The sequence below is a fragment of the Hipposideros armiger genome, unplaced genomic scaffold (assembly GCF_001890085.2).
Source record: "Hipposideros armiger isolate ML-2016 unplaced genomic scaffold, ASM189008v1 scaffold_762, whole genome shotgun sequence".
Lineage (NCBI taxonomy): Eukaryota > Metazoa > Chordata > Mammalia > Chiroptera > Hipposideridae > Hipposideros > Hipposideros armiger.
In genome coordinates, this window is record NW_017732112.1 from 693072 (window position 1) to 714732 (window position 21661).

A 21661-nucleotide genomic window follows, 5' to 3' on the forward strand; every position below is an offset into this window, starting at 1 on the left:
AGAGAGAGAGAGAGAGAGAGGGAGGGAGGGAGGAAGAAAATGTTTTTACTCAAAGCAAACATTGTTTAAATGTCAATATTTTACTGATGTATGCTCAGAGATGACAAAAACACTAAACCAGAAAAATATAGTTCAGTTAATGTGTTGGGGGCTCTAAACTTTTGATGTGCTGTGCACGTGACTTTATGCTTACTTCTTCACGTGTCATCTATACTTGCATTTCCACTGGAATATTGTTTCCCCTGGATTCAACATATTTAGCACTAAATAATACTCTGCTAAAGCAATAATATGCAGCTGAGCTGAACCAGTTTTTTTTATTTTAGGATCCTGATGACAAAATGCATACTGCATCACAAAAAGCTCCAGTAACAAGATATAAAATGAGGGGAAATAACGAGTAACTCTAAAATCAGAGGTTATCATATTAGCAAACTTGGGTTGACATGTCATTTGAGAGAATATGGTTTATCCTGATTACAATAGTGATTTAAAACAGTCTTTGTTTACTATTTGTTGTTTTAAGCTTTAAAAGCACTGCTACTGCCTTGAATACAGAAAGTAAGGGGTATGCAGCTCTATTACTATCGCCTAACAAAAGAGAGAATAAGAAAAGTAAGGTGATTGATAACCTCTGATAATGTGGAAACTATGATTAGATCACCAAGGTACTGAAATATTGGAATAATCAGTGGGAGAAGGAGAAGTTACAATAAATTTGATCACAAATGGATCATAACAACTCATTATTTGGATTTTGAGACTGCACCATCCTAGTAGTTCTAGTGTCTCCAATTCTAAGTTTTCACAAATGGTTATTAACCCCACCCCAGATCAACTCCTGAGAAACAGCTGTACTCCATGTACTGGTACAAGCTCAAATTCCCTGCCAAGTGTTCCCTGTTTAACTGATGGAAGGATTTCTCTGGAGACTGTCTTAAGGATACATAGCCCTTCCATTCTCCTAAACACTTGGCACTCATTTAATGCCAAGCTATCCTCAAATGAACATTACTGTAAAAATTCTTAAGTAACTACTTTTACTGAGTTTCTAAGGACCCTTTTCGTCCTATCTTGTGTCTTCTTCACAAAAAACATCAGGGGAAAAAATGCTTCTGGAATTTTTGTTCCTCCCAGACAAGACAACCATCTTTACCTTATTAATATAGTAAACTGTTAAATTCATATGATTTTTTTGTTGGCTGCTGCAAAGCTTGGATCAGTGACAACTTGCACAAATTAGCAGGACTCTGTGACATGGGTTTCTGGGTCAATCTTATTCCTAGAAGGTTACACTTAGTGTCCATAAACCCCTTTCATCCCCTGACACTGTTTTTCCCCTTCACCCGACTGTGTTATATATAATTGGGTGATATTTTAAATGCCAAACTAAGAAAAGGGGGATACACACACACACACACACACACACACACACACACATACACACACACACACACACACAGAGCTAGACTTCATTTTTTATCAAATGTTTTTATTGTGACATTCCTATTCTAAAAAACACATGGGGTTTATTTTCTTATTTTGCTTCTCCACAAAAGATCAGAAGAGAACTAATGAAAATGTATATGCTTCTATCAATATTTACGCATGTAAAAGAACTATGAAATTTCCCAGAAAATGAAAAGAACTTACTCTTGAACAGCAAATCAGGCCATTTTAAATGTGGATATGGCCCCTGAGCCTCAGAACATCTAGCTCATAGCTGTTAGTTCACCGCCTCCTGCCCGGTGGTGCTGTGCTCCCCATAATGCACACCCAAGTGGACTTCCCTGACTTGATTTTAGGACGGAAGTGAAACTGATCAAATGTAATAATAACAGGAAATATGCACAGGGCTTGTTATGAGAGGCGATGTTCTGAGTGCCTCAGATGTATGAACTAATTCAATCCTCATCACAATCCTGGGAAGCCGATGCTCTAATTAGCCCCAGTTTACAGATAGGAAAACTGAGGCTCAAGATCACACAGTTAGGTGGTGGAACTGGGATTCAAACTCAGGAGGTCCATCTGAGTGTCTTAATGACTCACTGCATCTCATTTTCTACACGCGATGCTATGAAGCATAAGCTTCTACTGGGGTTACTTTAAAAATGACAACACATGAAGTCAAATTACTGAGCATATCGAAAATGCACAATTTTATGTTTAAATATATGTCTTCTATAGTTTGCTTTTTAGGTCTGCACACGCATACACGGATGACCATCTACGCTACGAAGGGCTGTGCTTTCTGGGAACCTTCCTCATGTAGGACCAGCACTCCTTCCTGCCCAAACCCCTTCTCTCCAAGCCTTGGCAACTTGCCTTGCTTCTGAACCAGAGTGGCTCTAAAAACGACTCACAGCATTACCGTGATGATGAAAGTTGGCTGCTATCACATTACCACTCACTAAGGAGACCCTGTGCTGATGGATACAGACAGACTGCAGCCCCCAGACGCTCAGCAGGCTGGACTGAAGCTGGCTCTGGTTTCCCCAGGGGTTGCATGAAAAGCTGGTTAATATCAGCAGGAAGTATGAAGAAATCAACTCCCTCTGACCAATCAGAAAGGAGGTGGGCCGGAACCAGCAGATAAAAGCTCACCCTTCCTCAGGAGGCACTGTCCCATGGAGCACATGGCCTCTCTGGAGGCGTCTGAAGCCACTGAGCAGCTGGCGGGACTGGAGTAGCCACGGTCAGCTCAGGAGGCACTCATGACCTTGCATTTGCTCTCCGTCCTTCCCTGTATCATCAGCTTTTTCCCTCACTCATGCTTCCCTGGGATGGCAACACCCTCACGCCCATAAAATGTGACCACATAATCTCTAGGCTTTGTGTCCTAGGGGACCTGGGCTACGACATGAGGGCTTTACTTGAGATGATCAATTTCATAACATAAAAATGCAGTTGGCAGGTGCAGCAAAAGGCACGAGTGTTCGAGAACATTGGTCATCAAAATCTCTTCCCCTCGCCCCCACAGAGCTTCTGCAGTAGGAACCAAAGAATTGTACATATTTTTTAGAAAAGGAGTAATTGTTTCAATGTTTTATATCCATAATTATATCGTCAATGTTTTTATATGTAAGGGCTCTCTTTGGTAAGATTCAGGAAGTCCTTCTAATTCAGGTTGCTGGGTTCCTATGAACAGAACAAAAGAAACCCCTTCAAAGGTCAACTTATGTAACTATGGGAAAGGGGACAACTTAGAGCGAGGTCATTCTTACAGAATTACCAAAAAATGGATTCCATTCAAAGATCACTAGAAGGGCCAGACGAAGTGCTATTATCAGTGGGTAGCGCTACATAACATCAGTCCTTAAGAATTTATGGGTCTAAGCTGACTCTTCCATATTTAATGGACACAGTTAGGAATCCGAGCTGGGTATTGCTCTGGGTTCTTTAGTATGGTGATGTCATTTTAGTTACGTCAGAGCCCATCTGGGACAGAACACAAGTTATTCTCCTACGTCTTTATTACCGAATGTCAACTCTACCACAGATATATGTTGGGAGCCATGAGAGCTGCTGAGAGCTGCATGCTGCTTGCTGCAGCCTTGAGAGCTGCTTGCCACTAGATACTTTCTGCAGCCTAAGCAAATGCCTGTGCAGATCCTGATAGTCTGGTAAGAACAGCAAGTTCTTGAGAACAAGGAACCAGGCGCAGTTACAGCCTTGATAAAGTATACTTAGTATAACTGCTTAGCTAGCAGGAGGTTTGGCTTATCTAACAGGGACAGAACAGGGACAGAGGGTGATATTGTTAATTATATGTGATTGTATGATCTAATGCTTTGTACGCACGTAGTGCCTCCCTTAAATATGCTATGTGAAATAAACTCGGGGCTTCAGTATTTACTGGAGTCCTCCCGGTAACTCTCTCTCTTCTGTCTCTTTTTTTAATCCTAACGCCCCCCCTCAGGACTGTTCGAGATATTGGCTGGCTCCGATAAGATATATTTAGTATTTAAGACATAAGGAACCCCTTTAATCAATAATGCAGACTAATAGAGCCTCAGGGACTCATCAGGAAATTCATCTGTGAATTAGAAATTGGGCGTCTGCCAAGGGATGTGCAACTTGTCTAATATTTAACAAAGATGTTCTCGGAGGCAAGTCAACACACATTCTTCTGGTTTACTCAAGCTCCACTGTCATTAAATTAGTTTTTTCAGTAACCAATAAATCTGTATTATAGTACCTTAATATTCCACAGAAATGAATTCACTGCATTATCATTTAATATCATACCCTAAGATTTAATAGAATGGCAATAGAAGAAGCAACCACCTGAAGAATGTTTCTGTGTAATTTGCAAAATCATAGTTTAAAAATGTGGTCTACTCTGGTACCAAAGCTGTTTGATAATCTCGGTGACAGCAAAACCCATCATGCAGAAAAATAAAGTTATTTAACTTAAAACATTATCATTTATTTGTTTCTATTATTATTTGCTTCGGCTTAGGAAAAATTCCAAGGTAAAGATAGCATTCAACTGCAGTAATTAACATTTTGGGTAATTGCTAAAATGTTTCTTGCCTTTCAATGAATATTGGCCTCTTTATAAGATTTAACTGTCTATTTAATAGATTCAATACTGAAGTAGGCTCAAATCTAAAAAGGTTATCTATAGTAATTAATTAAATATGCAATCAATTATTAAATAAGTAGTTGTAGGAAAAATATATTTATATATATTATAGATGAAGCAGTGGATTAAATTATCAAGTTCAATCAGGCAAGTTTTAACAGGAGCATATGACTGAAACATACATGTGATGGCAGAAGACCTGGCAAATTGGCATTTTAGCCCCCCACCCCCCACCCCACCCCTGTTTTCCATATTTGTTGAGCTTTACTTTCTCCCTCATGGAAATTTTCTTATAATGTCCCATTTTTTATATCTCAAATTATTTTTTGTAATTCTAGGTCAAATTATTTTTCTCGGCTCATTTTATAAGCACTCAGCTCTTCAACATATTAAGAGATAGAAATAATCATCAAGTTCTTCCCTAGAATGAAATGCTAAAAATCAACGCTAAAGTTGTGGAATATAATCTCCAATTCCTAATTGAAGGGATCACTAGCACAGTGGAAGGGCAGGCTTATTTCCAGTGTCACCAGGAATACCATTTCTCATGTCTCTTTTCAAGTGACAAGACTGATATAAAAAAAAAAACATCAAGAGGGATGAGGCCTGACGCTGCACTACAAAGTCTCAGGTTAAAAGTTCACCACCTGCGAGGGTTGGACTCCTTTATCCAAGCACAGTGTGCAGCTCAAGGTTAACACGCACCATGAAATTGCAAATTGTGAGCTACTTAAATTGCAAGAAGAATAAACCCGTGTCAAGGAAGGGACACTGAAGCGTCCAACTGCATTGGAGCTAGAAACTTGTAGAAAGATTGCAAGACCTTTTGTAACAAAAGAATCTGAGATGTTGGGTCTAACAAAAAGGTAAATGTCACAGAAACCGAAACTCAGACCCAGACACATACACACACATATACAGTTTACCTTGCTGCGCTGGGATCCTGTGACCTTAGGAAGGATGAGGACAGAAGCAAAATAGCAATAAACAATTGCTCTGAAGACAGCTGGTAGACCACAAGTGGTTGCGCTTCAGAAAAACAATGTTATTCACTGCTCACAGCCCATTCTAATGTACCTCAGTTTTTTATAATAAAGATGGACTTGAGAACAGAATACACATACATTAGAAAAGATTGTAGTGCCGTATAAGAAATTAAACTTAGGAAATTTTTCTCAGTCAGAAACAGTAGTGTTTCTTGTAGTGGGTTATTCTTGAATGAGTCTGTTTTTGTATTTTATACCCACTGACTTCAATACAGCAGAGACGCTCACATCGAATTGTTTCTGAAAGAGGCACTAACCATCTACGTCCAGTCCTCACCTCCACCTTTTTGTGCATCCACTGTAATTAAAGACTTACTGTTGGATCCTAATATATTTCCAGGCTTGTAGCTCAAAGGCCAGACATGTCCATCAATAAAAAAATGTAAAAATTAAAAAGAATCTAATCTATTTCCTTCCACTTAATTTCTTTTTGAAAAGTCTAAAATCAAAAGAAAACAAAAACAGAAAAAAAAAACAATAAATAAGGAGAGTGGTAATTAGAACACCTAGTTTTTCTCATAAAAAGCAAAAGTACAATCGAAGCAAAAGGGGGGAAGTAATATTCACTTTCTTTGTGGCTAGTTACCATTGAGCAGTATTTCAAATTACGCAGATATTTAAAAGCTGAGAATGCTTGAGAAAATAATCACAAAATAGAAGGTGGTCCTAGGAATAGACGCACTCTACCTCATGCAAGCAAACCACACCATGTGCCACCGTCTACATATGTACAGGGAATGAGTGACCTAATTGGGCAGAAGTCATGAGAAGTCAAATCTTTTTTACTTCTTCAATTCAGAAAAAAAAAATAGCAAACCATGGGTTTCATTAAGAACTCAATGTCATGTTGCTCATCAGTAAATATTTTCCTCATGTGTCTGTTGGAAATTTCAGATCACAGCATTCACTGAGATGAGAACAATTGGAATCCATCTCATCTCGGAGAGTTCTCAGGAGCACTCATTCTGAACATATGGGTTCACTGGATTATCTAACTAGTCTAGGTCCCTCGATCTTAACTTCAGCAAATGGGAGGACTCAGGTTGTCCCTCCAGCTTCTGACATGCAGTTCCTTGACACAATAAGCTGCGATAAGCCATGAAGCAAGAAACATAAATGTCAGTTAGAAGCTATGAAACAATGCTTCCAAGTCGGAAAAGGCAAATCTAGAAAGATCCATCTTACTTCAAAACTCTTCACTTCTTCTTCACCATCATCATCTTCTTCATCATGACAACTCTGAGGCAAGAAAAAAAAAAGGCCAACAGGATTAGACTATGTGGAAGCAGACAGTACAAAAGAATTCAGCATAAATATAAAATCATGCGCATTCATTTCTCATCGACATTGTTTAAATATATGTAATATATTAGGTGCAACAAGCTTAGATGACATCCTCAATGAATTCATGACCTGACAGAAATATGTTACTGTGCTTTTACAAAATTAAAATGCTAAATTACAAATTTTATACATCTCATATTTAGGAGGGCAATATCATACTACACACTTACTACTTGTTCATGTATTTGCCTCATTCAAACCAAAACGTAAGCCTTACAGACAAGCATCACTGGTTTCTCTTTAGGCTGCTATTACAATTCACTAATACAGATACTTACAATAACTATGGATTAAAATTAATACAAAGCAGTGTCCATTAATTAGAGTGAATCTTGTGCTCCCTTTTTAATTTTTTATTTTATTTAGTTGAAAGGAAAAAAAGTGAAAATGTAAGTGCTACTAATATTTTTTTGTAGAAAAATTGTAAAACTATTATTTTAAGTTATATTTCCCAGAAATGAGATAGGCACTGTGCTAGTCCATGCATATATTTTTTCATCTGATTCCCACAGCTGAAATTCTTTTAGGAGGCTGAGTGTTGCAGGGCTTAGGAAAATGGCCTTGGGATGCAGAGCGCCTGGTTCAAATCCTACTGCTAAAAAAAAAAAAAAAATCCTACTGCTGCCAATCATTAGCTGTTTGGCCGAGGGCAAGTTCCTTCACCTCTCTGGGTCTTGTTTCCTCGTATTGAAGATGGGAATAAGAAAAAGAATACCCAAGTCTTGAGAGGGTGACATGAATTAATGTATATACATTCTTTGTAACTTAGAAACAAGTGTCTGAAAAATAATTCGCTTTTAATAAATCTCAACTGCTATTACTATTGTGATTTGGAATTAGAAGTATCACATGATGACAGGAAGCTGGTCATTAACCAAACCTGTGGAAGGAAGAAACCTGTCGCTCTTCAGTTAGATTGTTCCAACCGTTCTAAGGATTTCTTATGATTGGCAAGTACTCAGTGTATCAGTGACGCACATGGAGGCAAGGGGTTAAATGTAAGTTACAAATCAAAAAAACACCTTTAATTCAATGCCTCACAGTACTTTGAGCATGGAGATAGAATTGGGATGGGGAGGAGGTTACAAATGTGATCCTTCCAACAGCTCAGTGACAATTTCTACAAGGTTTCTCACATTCTTTTGTTCATTCAGCAAATATGTACTGGGTATCACCCCTTCCATCTAGAATAATAATAATAATAATAATAATAATAATAATAATGGTTTGCAAAAGAGAAAATAAAGGGGACACAGGCCTGTGACAGTTTCACTATGCGGAAAGGTGTTACACAGCATGTTCTACCAGAGAAACAAAGGTGTTAATTACTCATTCAGAGTGCAGGAAATGTCCCACTATGCAATAATGTCATCTTGGCTCCCATGTCATCAGTTAACCAGGAATTTTGAAACTAAGAACCCACGAGAACTTCAGCACAACCCATCTGGAGGGCAAACCAGCGGTCCTCCTTAAATACTGTACATCTCATGCCAAATACAACGGAATAGATCTTATCTGTGCCTTCAGATGACTAATGTCATGTTAATAATTGGGAGTGGAAAACATGGCCGTCTAATCGGGTAACAGCGTGTTTACCATTTAAGCAAGGTAGAATAGTAATATAAAATGTCTCTTAAGGGTACAAAGTTTTAAATTTTCTCCAATGTATTTTCTCCTATGTAAATGTCATTACCTTCTGAAATACTGGGAAGGAACAAGGTTTGAGATTAAAATAGAGAAATTGTCATTTTAAGCTACAATGATATGCTTTTAAGCTATAACATTCATACAATATGTTTGCTTTTGTATAAAGGAATTTAGAGCTCTAGCTGACAAATACGTTTTACAAAGAATTATGCTGAAATAAAATACTTTAAACTTTTTTTTAAAAAGTCTTCCTAAGGAAATTTAGCGAGATTTGTTTCTGATAAGGTTAAAAATTGTGTGTGTGTGTGTGTGTGTGTGTGTGTTTTAAACCTATTAAGCCTGATCTATGTGGCAAAAACGTGTATCTGACAAAATTCATCAAACCCATAAACTACTTGAAACTTCTACTGATTGGCATGAGGGTATTCTGGGGCCCTAAGCAAACTATGGCAGATTTCTAGCAACTTTTTAAGGTACTAGACAGAAACAGAAGGATTTATAGGCATAGGAGATACGTTTCAATAGCAAAGTGCATCCATGTAATATATATGATAATGCAAAATAAGCAGGGAGTTCTATAAATCCTGATCCTGAAGCAGAGGATTTAGTTTTTTGGATCAAAATGATAAATTCTAGGCAAGGAGGAGTGATAGCACATGCCAGGAATGAAAAAGGGAATAAAATCATACATGAAGAGGCAAAAGCATGGAACAGAGAATTTAGAAGAAAAAAATGAGGGAAACTAAAACAGAGTGCTTCAGGCCCTTCAGGTATCTAGATCAAAGTTCAGAATGGGCATGAAAATACATAAAGCAGTAATCAGAGGACTTCACCTGGCCAGTATCTGCTGGAAATTCCATTCTGCAAAACAAGTATATTTTATACACTCTTAAGTTGCCTTTCTGAATGTGTGACTCCTCAGAAGATGGAAGAAACAAAACTGGACATTTTAATGTGGATTTAAATCTGACTAAGAGCTAATGGGTGAGAAAGAGGCAAGAGAACCTTCATCAGAAAGTGACACTGGCATTTTATTATTTTAACCAACAAAGAATGAACCCATGAGCATAACTTGATGTGTACCTTAAAATTTTTGACAAACATTAGTAAGAGAAGGAAGAAGAAAAGGTTTCCTTAGGCAGAAACTCAAAAGAATAAAAACTCAAAATATTGAGTTTTTAATTTATGATGGTATCATTCTAGACTCTTCCACATGGCTATTTTGTTCAAATTGGTAAAACCATTCCATTAGGATGAAACAGCTTAGACAGTTCAGGAGGGATGAGGGGTAGTAAAGGGGCATCCTGAGAGCCAGGCATGAGTGGCCATGATGAGGACAAAAGGGGGTGGCAACAGCGAACCAATCTGGATGCACTGGAAATTCTGTGATAAGATTTTTTAAAGAGGAGGTATACATGATGGAAGCAGGGGGTTTGAAAGATAGGCAGAAAAAAAAAAAGAAAAATAATACTAACCTAAGGTTTAGAATAAAGTGTGGCTTGAAAAATACAAAGATTTAAAATAATTTTTAAAGATAGAACTAAAGCAAGAGAACAAGGAACAGCATGTACATGATTTAGAGCAGATGCTGTAATAATTAATAATAATAATAATAATAATAATAATAATAATGAAGTACAGAGCTACTCATTATCTGTTTGCTTCAGACTAACCACCAAAGAGAAGTGATTTTTAAATATAAACATCACCTAGCCAAGAGAAATGAAAGATAAGACCACAGCAAAATACCATTTTACACCTATTTGATTGACAAAAATTAATAAATTGTAAATTTACAAAAGTCTGGATGAATCTTACAAAACTATTAAGTGAAACAAGTCAGTACCAAAAGATTACGTATAACATACTGCCATTTGAAATGTTAAAAACTAAAATAAAAAATATATAATTATATGTGTAATATATGTAAATATGTAACATATGTGTTAATAAATAAGTACAGTAAATGAAAACTTTATAAAAGAAAAGCAAGGGTATCTTAAACATAAGATTCAGGCTGATGGGTTCCTTGTGTAGGGAGACAAGGTATGAGTTAATGGGGGGACCATAAGATTACATATAAGTTATTGACAAAGTCTTAGCTTTTTTGGTGAGTGGTAAGTTTATGGGTATTTCCCATAATACAATGTAACGTAAAATAATGTGTTATTTCTACACTATTAGAAATAACTAAATAAAATGAGGCCACTAATGAAAGAATGATGAGTGTATCGTGAATTCAGAACTATGATTAACTTAATTCTGTGTTCCTATGCTTAAAAAAACAATTAAGACTGTAAACAAAAACCTAATTAAGATGTAAATGATGCCTTCAAAAGGTCCTGCAATGGTGAAGGAAGACAAGAAGACAGTGTCTTGAAGTGAGTTCAAGGTTCAAGACTCAAGGCAAAGATAATTATATGCAAAACGACTGTTTGTAAACTGAGATTCACGAAGGCCAAGAGAAAATTCAGACCACTGGGTGCCAATTTTCAAAATGAAGAAAGACAATCCAGAAACTGCAATTTAAGAAGCTTGATATTAATCACCAAAACTGTCACCTTAGATAAACATGGGAAAAGCATACATGTCAAGTTTGTGGTTAACATAAATGGACAGAGGTATCTGACACTGGATGATGGAACTGAACTTTAAATATTTTGACCTTGGGCAATAGTCTGATGCTAATTAGAGAAATGAAGTCATATACTTAATTAAAAAGTACAGCAATGTCAAAATACAGGCATGTGAGACTAAACTCATAAGTGACATAGGTTGACAGGCAATCTCAAAAGGAAACGAACATGTGATCTGGCTGCCAAAAAATTAATGAATTCTTACAATTTATTGCAAATATACAGGATCCAAAGTCAAAATAAGTGAGGCCAGAATACCAATACGGACTGCACAGGTGACTCGTAACGAGCATACTGTGTTCAATGAATTTCTGGGTGGCACATCTTGACAAATTAGAGCGTGACAAAAGCCAGGCATTCCTGCCATCTTTGAATTAGCATCTGGTTTCTGAGGGTTGCTAGAGAAAAGTCACACAGCCGGGAAGACCAGACCTGCACACTCACGGACAACCACCTGAACCAGGCTTTCTACACCCCACATCCTGCTTTAGTTTCCGGTCAGTACCCCACGCCCATTTCCACAAGGCGGAAACATCCTTCCTCTTCTCTTTTAACCCAGAGCCTTTTCAACTCTGGATTTCAACCCATTCATTGACCACAAAACCTATTGAGTGAGTGATGATCGCAAACATTTTTTTAAAGTTAAATAAAATAGAAGATATCAGATTCTACTGCTCATAGGACAGGTATAATTTCATGAAAATTTTCTTTTTGACAAACCTAATTTTGTTTCTAAAATATGCTGGTAAAATGTATTTCTTACTGTGGGATACACTTTAAAATAATGCTGGAAACCATGCCATTCCCCTTCCACTGTGCAGCCTGTCCTGTCTCCCTGCTACCACCGACATAAGGCCTTGCTCCATAAGTTAGTCCCCTGCCCATTCTATTATGTCCTTCCCACCAGGATAGAAGCAGCTTCAAATCTCTCTTGAAAAAAGTCAAGAAATAGCAAATGAACAAAATAAACCCCCTTCAACCTCCCACTTCCATCTGGATATTTGTCACCTTCTTTCTCCTCCTTCTCAGTCTTCTCAGTAATGTCTTCGACCCATCTCCTCGCATGTGACTCACTTCCCCACCACATGGCACTGGCACCAAGGGGCCCTCTCCACCGTCCTCTGAACTGTTCTGACCACGGTCACGTGATGAACATGTAATCAGACCTCACCTTCCTAACCCCTCAGAATATGACCTTGTAGACCACACACTTACTCCCACTAGAGCCTACCAACGCTCACTAAGATTCCCTCTGATTTTGTTCTTCTTTATGGGCTTCTTCTCTCCATCTCTTAAGCATCCGTATCCGTCGAGGGTCGGTCCTTGGCCTTCTGCTCCTCTCATGCCGCCCTCTCTGCCTGAGCGAGATCACCCACGTCTATGGCTGCAATGACCTTGGAACTGATGGAGCCCAGGTCTGTACTCACTAGCCTTCCCAGAGATACTGAACATCAGACATAAACGTCTCATCACATGGGTGGCATCTCCACTTAGCTGTCTCACACACGTCTTTAACTGGCGTGTCCAAAATTGAATTTGTCATCTTTCTCCTTCACTCCAGGCCTGCAATTATTCTGGCGCTCCTCATCTCAGCACAGGGCAGCCATCTACCCAGCTGCCCCACTCAGAAGCCTGGGCGGTATCCTGGCTCCGCTTTTAGCCTCGTCCCCTCACTCATCCTCCAGCTCTTTTGTAATCATCTGTTTAAATTTTGTCTTCTCCATCAGATAATTAACTCCAAGGAAGCAGAGTGTGGGTCTTTCTTCCTTATTCACCATGTTATCTCCAATACCTTGATGCCCAGGGAATATGTGTTGAATGAATAGATAGCTGGAAAGTTAGTGAGTTCCCCATAAATAAAATGGTCAAGGAGGAAACAATGATTGCTTGTCAAGGAAGTTAGAGGAATGCATACAAGCGAAAAGCTGAGATGAAACCCCCTTAGATTTCTAAGGTTTAATAGCATTTTATTTTCATCCAGAAATACATACTTTCTTTGTCAGATGAAAATGATTTTCCTTTATTAAAATTAAACATTAAGACTGATGTTTATTTACCTTTGCCATAATATCTGCATAGGCCATGTATAAAAAATCTTCCTCTAGTTTGCTATGGAAAACAAGAAAAAAAAATCGTTTTAAACGGGAAGCTAGTCATATGCAAAATTTCCATCACTGTATAAAATAACCTTATTTTTTAATAAGTACACCCTTTCAAAATGAAAGAAACACAAAAATTAGGCAAAGTAATCATTCTAAATAGCATCGAGTCAGAAAGTGAAGGTATCAGACCTCCTAAACAGATGCCCCACCTTACCTTCCAGAAGAGGCTCACTCTCAAGTCTCACAAAATAAAGGGTCTATTGATTTGCACACAAAAACAATTACTTTAATTTTCTTGAAATTACTAAAGTCAAAACAAGCAAATTTAAATGAGGTAGGGGCTTTTGACAGCAGAAGTGATATATGATGAAAAGACTCCCCGCATTATTATGCTATAAAATCATCATACTGTTTTCTAAACTGTAATAAAAGTTTAAATATGTTCATTATCTTCTTTATAAGAAGTACGGAAACCATTAAGTCATGAAAAAAAGTTTCCATCAAAAGTACCTAATATTTGCCAAGTTATTTTAGCAGTTTTAAACTTCAGCCATCAGGAAAATTTGCTTATGAGAAATACCTCATTACCTGCCAATGCCAGACAGTTGCTCTATGCTTAGGGATGAGGTGATTTTGTTAGTTAGGAAATAATCAGAAAGAGAGAAATTGTGAGAGAAGGAGGGACCACGTAGGCTAAGAGGGAGAAATGCACATTATTACAGAGTGCATAGACGCCAACCGGCCTTTCAGGACTCAAGAAGACGTGGGGAAGAAACTGAGAATTAAATCCTCTCCTAGCTTCTGCAGAGAATGAGACTGACAGGGGCCTGCAGCAGAGCAGGCTCTCCTTCCCGTGGCAGGGAAGGGGATCATGGTTGTTTAACCTCGGCAGCGTCTGTCTAGGAGCTCATCTATGCAGCGCCCCTTGCAGGGAGCAGAAACGGAGCACATTTTGATCACCCAGCCCCCGCACATTTGCTACTTAGCTCCACAGAGGTTTGTCCTTCATGGTGTTGGTGAATTCATATGAAAAAGACTGTAGGCACCAAGAAAAATGAGCATGCCCTTAAAGCAGACCTCAAAGAAACTTCCCACTGAGATGATGGCTTACCCATCCCTAAAGGTTTCCTAAGACCCACCACCGTGCAATGGCAATACAATCTACTCAGGACATTTTGGGTCCATTGTGGGTCCATACGTTTTTGGGGACTGGAATTTGCTTTGTGCTCATTTATTTATAAAGGCTGTGAGTGATAAAGAGAAAAAATCATTTTATAAGAGGATTCAGAATCAACTAAATCAGCTAATTACAAAGTGATGAAAAACTAGAGTAGATATTAAAGCTTGCAACTCAATGAATGTCAATCCCTAGGTGTGTGCCAGACTAGCCCTATCTCTGAACGACTCTCTCTCCTAACAAGGGCAAGATGAAACTGAAACATGAACACGTGACACACAGACCCGCAGACATGGTTTCCTTTATCTGTCCTCCTTATGTCTGACATGGCCCTTCCAACCATACCATTTCTCCGTTAAGGCTGTTCGGCTAAACAGAAGGATCAGCTGGTGCAGAGGGTCCACTCTCTTAGTAGCTTCATCTTCCTCGGCAGGCTCTGCTCCAGGTTTCTACAAAACAGTCACATTTATAAAATTTCACAATTCAATGAAATGGTCACTCAAATCTAGGAGCAACAAATAAAAGGAAAACCTTCTCTCCAGTTGTGACAGTACGTGTATGAGTGGGGGGGGGGGCGGGGGGTGAGCTGTGTGAGTGTGTCTGTGTCTGTCTGTATGTCTGTCTGTCTGGGTTACATTACCAATGCAAAGCTATGCAGCTTTAAAAAAAGGTATTTGTTCATTGCACCAAAAACATGATTGGGCAAAGATGTCTTAAATCATTTAACAATTCTGAATGCTATTCTTATAAACAGATTCCCAGCTAATTGAAAGTGCATTTGCTACATAGATTTCAGCTTTTGAGAGGGCTCAACTGACACAGATTTGGAATAAAACACTAAGTCACCCCAAGGATAAAAATTTAGTTCACACAGCAGTTCAAACTGACTAGTGAATGAAACATTTTCTTTGCCTACACAATAGTCAAAGGGTGCTAAATGAGTTCATGCTTGAACCACTTACTTTTTTTTTTCATTTTCAGTTACCTTTAAGACTTAAAAAATCAGTTTGTAGTACTGGATAGCACTTTCACCATGAGGAAAATTATTAAGCATTTTTTACTGACTGTGCAATTAATCAATCTTGTCTTGTTGTTGAATGACAGTGAATTTTATTTCTTCATTGACTGACTCATTCAGACTGTTTTTTGAAGGTTTTTTTTTCCTCTACATAAATGTTCTCTCCCAGCTTTAAGGTTTAATGTTGCAGGAACTGGGTAAATTTCTACAATACATCCAATATTCTACATGTTGTTTTGGTTATAAAGACACATGGAACTCATTTAAAATATCTAGAAATGATCAGAATGCAGCTTTCATGAACTGAATTAGTTTTTCCTTTTTATCCCCTGATAATTTATGAGTTAAGAAAAATAACTTTTAGAAAGAAGGTCTTTAACTTGGGAATCATGAAGGCTCTAACTAGTCCACACAATCCTGTGGAATGGGGATGCTTGTAAAGCTCCCTGAGAAGATAGCTTTGGTCAGATTTTTAACCATGTCCACAGCCTATAAAAAATTAAAACCATGCTCCCGGGTGCCTCCTCATAAGCATGAGTGACAAAAATTCTCCTTGCTTTCTCCTGCATTTATGTGACTTCAGTCAACGTTCTCTGCTCTGCATATAGTTTTCAAACCAGCTACTTTTCATTTGCTTTTGAGAACCTTCAACTTATTTTTGGTGTGGAACTCTTTTATGGTTCAGCTTTTATAGTTCTGTCCTGGCTCTGAGTTGTTTAAAGGTGCTTTAAGGATGAATTTAAAAGACTAACGGTCACAGTTTAGTTAATAAGAAATTTGTATAATTCTTCTTAAATTCTGAATTGCTTGATGTTGATGAGATCTCTTTGAAATAGGAAGAGTGAATCCTCCTCAAAACACTGGAAGCCATTACAATGGAGAACTGAGTCCCTGAGACCAACACACGGCAGTGACATTTTCTTTCATGTTACGTGATAACTGCTCACACTGTTATGCCACCAAACCCAAATCTGCTTTCATCTTATAAGCCCATTAAAAACATACTGCTAAGTCTTCTATCAGCTTATCTTCAAAGTAATGTTCTTCTGTTTCAATCCAGGACTTTTCATATCCCTGAAGAAAGAGGTTGACGGCCCGATGCCTAAAAGATAAGCACAAGTTCAAAAATGATGTTGGCTTTTTAAAATAAATTAAAAAGGTACTCGGTAGTGCTTTCTCATTGGATTTCTGTGAACTAAAAACTAAAATAGAAATAAACCTCCCACTCTTGACTGGAGAAGCAGCCATCACAGAGGAGAGCACAAGATTTCTCAGACACACTGTGACCTGGGCTGAAATCCTGGCTCAGCCACTGTCAAGCTTCGTGACACTGGTAACATTACCTAACTTTGCCAACTTTCATTTTTCCTGTTTCTAAAACTAGGATAACTTCACATACATTTCAGTTTTATTAACTGAATATAAACTGAAGAGACTTAAACTGAGATAAAAAGTATGAAGCACAGTGACTAGCTGCTCATTCAATGGTAGCTATTATGACAAATTGGCTCTGGATAAACAGTGTAACACCTTATGACACGTATTCCGTGTTTGAGTTAACACAGATACCCGCCCCGAGGATTACAAAACAGACCGGAACGTGGAGGGGACACAGTTGCCTGTGAAATAAAAGAAGGCAGATCAAGACCAGAAGATCGGTAATCTCCTCATGAAACTGATTAGAGATGTGGATAAGGTGCCAATATAAGAAAACATGAAAGAAAAGATATCAGAAAAAATAAAAGAAGGGAATCATAAGAGAATATCAGAAGTGCTAAGAGGAGACAGTGCCATGGCAGGATGGGAAGCTGAGCTTCACGACACCAAAGGCAGACTAAGGAGTCATGAGACAAACAGTCAGGTTTATGAAGGGCCTTGAAAACTCGGGAGAGGGAGTGAAGATGCAGCTGGAACTGCTAGAAGCCACCATGAACTCCTGTGCATGAGACAGGCCTGACAGGGAAAGGCTCAGCCTCACTGACATCAGAATTGCTTGTGGGGCTTTCAAACAACACACATGATGCCAGGCCCCCGCTCCCCGCAAGAAATACTCCTTCAAAACGTTGAGGTGTGGCTATTTCTTAAGTGTATTTAAGCGTATTTCCTAAAAGCAACAGGTTTGGGAACCACTGGAATAAGGGATACGATTTTGAAAATGGCGTATCTGAGAGAGTGGAAGAGTAGACTGTGACATCGTAGAAACCGGCTCAGAATCTGCAGCATCGACCTGATAGGAGGCTCTAAGGGGTAAGCTGAAGCCACGGCCGTGAAGGGAAGTGTGGCAACGCAAAGTAGGTCAAAGGAACGTCAGGAAACTCCGAGAACGACTGTGTAGGAGTAGCCAGAACAGCAGTACGAATCCGAATTCAAGGTTAATGCTCCCTTTGACTAAACGGTGACACGGTAATTGAGTCAGAGAATTTAGAAGGAGTACATACACCGTGTGAGGAGAAAATCTGTATGTGTCAGACTCAGTGTGACAAGATGGCTGAGAAAACACTGGTCTTGGTGAAAGGCAAAGGTGAGATGTTTTGTTGTTTTGTTTTCGTACTCCCTGCCTTATGTCATTCATTCATTCAAACACTTAGGGAACATCAACATTCTAGGAGTGGAGGATAAAAACTTGAACATAACTCTAAAGCATCGCAAAGTCTGAACCAGAGAGACGAGCAGCCCAACACTACAGGCAGCTGCTATAACCGGAGGTATGTGACAGCGTCCTAGAAACAAGTAGGAGCACGCACAGTAGTCAGAAACGTTCTGAAAAAGGGACATCGCGGTGTTGAGTCCTGTTCACCAGCATGGGGATGATGTCACTTATATAAAGTTCAGACAGGGAAAGAGCAGTTTCTGAGGAGAACAGCAAGAAGGCTGACATGGCACCCTGGGACACTGAGCAACTTGAATGCACAGGATACTTCTCTGTGAACAAATCAGACTACTCTGGTGAGACTGTGAAATGTATTCACTTCATTCCCATGAGTTAGCTCCATATCAGCTCTTTTCCCCAACAATCACAGAAACAGTAACAATTACAATTCACTGTGACAAGCTCCGTTCTAAGCACTCTGCCTGTCTGGACCCCTTAAATAATTTCAACAACTCTGTGATCACCTCAAATCATAGTACAGAGAGAAAACTATAATGAAGCCAGGTGAGGAACTTGACCAATGGCATACGGCCAGAAGCGGAGACACCAGGGCCCCACTCAAGGCAGTCTGACTCCAAAGCATGAGTTCCTAATTATTCTACCTGCCTCACATCAGTGAGCTGATCTTCCTCCGTTTAAGCCATTTAACAATCACATTACAGACCACAGTTCTCTGAGAGGGCCCAACAGAGAGAAACAAAGTATTACACGGAAGAGCCACTATATCTTTTCCATCCTTCTCTGCCACCATGGTACTCATGCTAGACTCCTATCGCTTACTAGGGGAAAAAGAGCTTTAATCTACTGTAAATATTTTTAAAAAGGCTGACCTTGGCAGGTTATATAAAGGGGCCATCCGGAAGCAGGCCACCACTGCCCTTTTCCTCTGCTTCGAGAGCAGCTTGTGCCACACGGCCTTCTTCGATCTCTGAGGGTGCTCCACCTGGGGTAGGACGACACAAAGAAATCAATACGGAAACCCCAAACTAGCCTCAAGACTACAGCATTAAAAAGCTATGCCTTATAGGTAAAATTTTTTGAAATTTTAATTCTAAGGGTACCTTAGAATCACGGAAGAGTCCATGTCCTAAAAGTTACCCAATGCTAAATTTGAAATGGTTTCAAACGTTACTTATTTTTTCTTAGTAAAAATACAGTAGTTCCCAATAGTGTGTACTTTCGAAGCTATGTCATCTCCAAACTCCAAGAAATGTAAAACCATTCTATAAAAAATCATTTTGCATCTTTCTCAGAATTTGGTTATTTCCCGCCTATGCATTTGTATCCATTTTACTCCATCCAATATGTATTCATTTTGACTGATTTTATTATGAGAGCTACAGCGATAAACATACATAGAGGTGGTTCAAGACAATTTCAATGAAAATCCGGTTTTTCTGTAATATAACAGGATGGAGAGAAGATGACCAGGCTTCAGGAACACATTACTAGAAGTAAAACCATTTAATTTTGCAAACATGTTAAACTATATAACTATTTTGTTAGATAGGGACAAATGAGAATTTAAAAGCTGCAGTAAATGATGCAAGCAAACTATTTAGCTAATGGTATTTAGAACTCCAAGGGGAAAAAGAGATTAATTTTAAGTATTAGAGGAAAAACGTCCCCATATGTAATTCCACATTAATTAGTAATCTCTAGGCAATTGAACACGGTACTTCCCATACTGTAATATTTCCAGCGCATACATGTAGATCTCTGGAAGAAATAAAAATGTTACATTAGCTAAAAAAAAAAAAATTAAATTTATTATCCTTTGCAGTAAAGGCAATATATGAACGTACTAATGCCTGAAGAAAACATTAAGAATGTTTGTACGACAGTTTATAAATTTTAACGCAACTTGTATAAATTCAATGTGCTTGTTTCTGTAACCCTCTTCCTTCCATAGGATCAAGAAACACGTTTTGACAATTTTCCATTTCAGTTTTTTTCTCAATGACTGTGTTAAGCAAAATAAAACATTGTTGAGATTTAGCACTGTGGTGAAAACAGAATCAAGGATAGGACCATTCAACTAACCCAACCCATTTCAATGTAAAGTTCCAGTTTGAGATCCAAGACTGGAAATGGTAGTTTTTATGGGAATATGGCACTCTGATCAGCTTGGGTGACAGTCAACAAACATAATGAAATGCCTAGACAATGAAAATACACGGTGGTGAACATGATAGAAAGGTCTCTGCCATCTCATGAAGCTTACCGTTTGGCAGAGAAGTTTATTACACAAGGGAAGACCTTAAATAGTGAGTTTTCCTATACATCAAGTAAGATCTGCGGTCCATGTGTCTTTTAATTGTCTGAATACCTAGAAGTGTTGACTTAGCTACAGTTTTTGAATATTAGGAAACTCCAAAGAGATAGCTTACTCTCGTGAGAAAAATTACCAGATATACAGTACAAACTATACATTTGCAAAGGTCACTGATACTTGAGATAAATTACATCAAGTATTTCCTGTACACCCATTGATTTTGCATTGAGTTTAGCAAGTGAAAATATTCTTTGCAAACTGACCTCTAACTCAGTTGTAAGTTAACATTTGAATAGGGGTATTAAAGGCATGAATTCTACACACAAATATCTTCCACTCTTGTCTATTCTTTGATAATCAATGCTTTCTTTGTGCTCATATCCTTAACATTTGAAGAACATTTGGCCTTAAGTACAATCTGACTCCCTTATCTTTTCCTAAATAATGACTACTTCTCCTTTAAGATTTGCACAGGGATTACCAACTTGACAACTAGATTCCAGTTGGACTTTTTATCCTCTCTTCATATTTCATATCCCAACACAGCGATCTCATTACATGCTTATCTATGTATGTGTCCACATCCTGTCCTGGAGCATGAGCAATTTGAGTGGAGGGGCCCTATTATTATTCAGCCCCAGGGCCTGCTGAGTGCAAAGCTGCCATGCAGAAGTGTGCTCAAAAAATGTTCATGGATGAATGGGTTGTTTAGGGAAATGAATCCACTGCTTCACAAGTGACACCAGTCATTCTGGTTGGGTAAATTCATGAATATATAATAAATGGATATTGTGAAACACAATCAGATTTCAATAAACTTTAATTAATCTATTTCAAATTCATCCAAGCAGATCCAAATATGTGCATGAAAGCCAAGATGAATTAAAAATTATGGTAATTTTCCCAGAAAGAGTCCTCCAGTAGCCATTTAATGAACCTTTAATAATCTTCTTAAACATGCATATAATTCGGGAAACACAACTCTATCGCTCTGTATATCACTTAAATTTTATTACCTCAAATTTTGTCATTTTCTGATTGATAATAATTGATATTTATTTTTTTAACGAAAATAAAGAAATGCTGAGTTCCCTATATTACATTACATTATATTACTAATATTATGGTGTGACCTAATGTAAAAACATGTTGGGAGCCATATGGTGTCAGAGTATCCT

General features: G+C 38.3%; 1 protein-coding gene across 1 annotated transcript in view; it reads right to left on the bottom strand.

Annotated features, from left to right (window-relative positions):
- LOC109373962 (ryanodine receptor 2-like) overlaps positions 1-21661 on the bottom strand; it is a 152164-nt gene that overhangs the window by 78567 nt on the left and 51936 nt on the right. The window contains exons 17-22 of the mRNA XM_019628228.1: positions 19892-19927; positions 19039-19151; positions 16564-16660; positions 14886-14989; positions 13319-13370; positions 6820-6873 (exon numbers count right to left, since the gene is read on the bottom strand). Of these exons, the coding sequence (XP_019483773.1) occupies positions 6820-6873; positions 13319-13370; positions 14886-14989; positions 16564-16660; positions 19039-19151; positions 19892-19927 (456 nt within the window). The remainder of the gene's footprint in view (positions 1-6819; positions 6874-13318; positions 13371-14885; positions 14990-16563; positions 16661-19038; positions 19152-19891; positions 19928-21661) is intronic.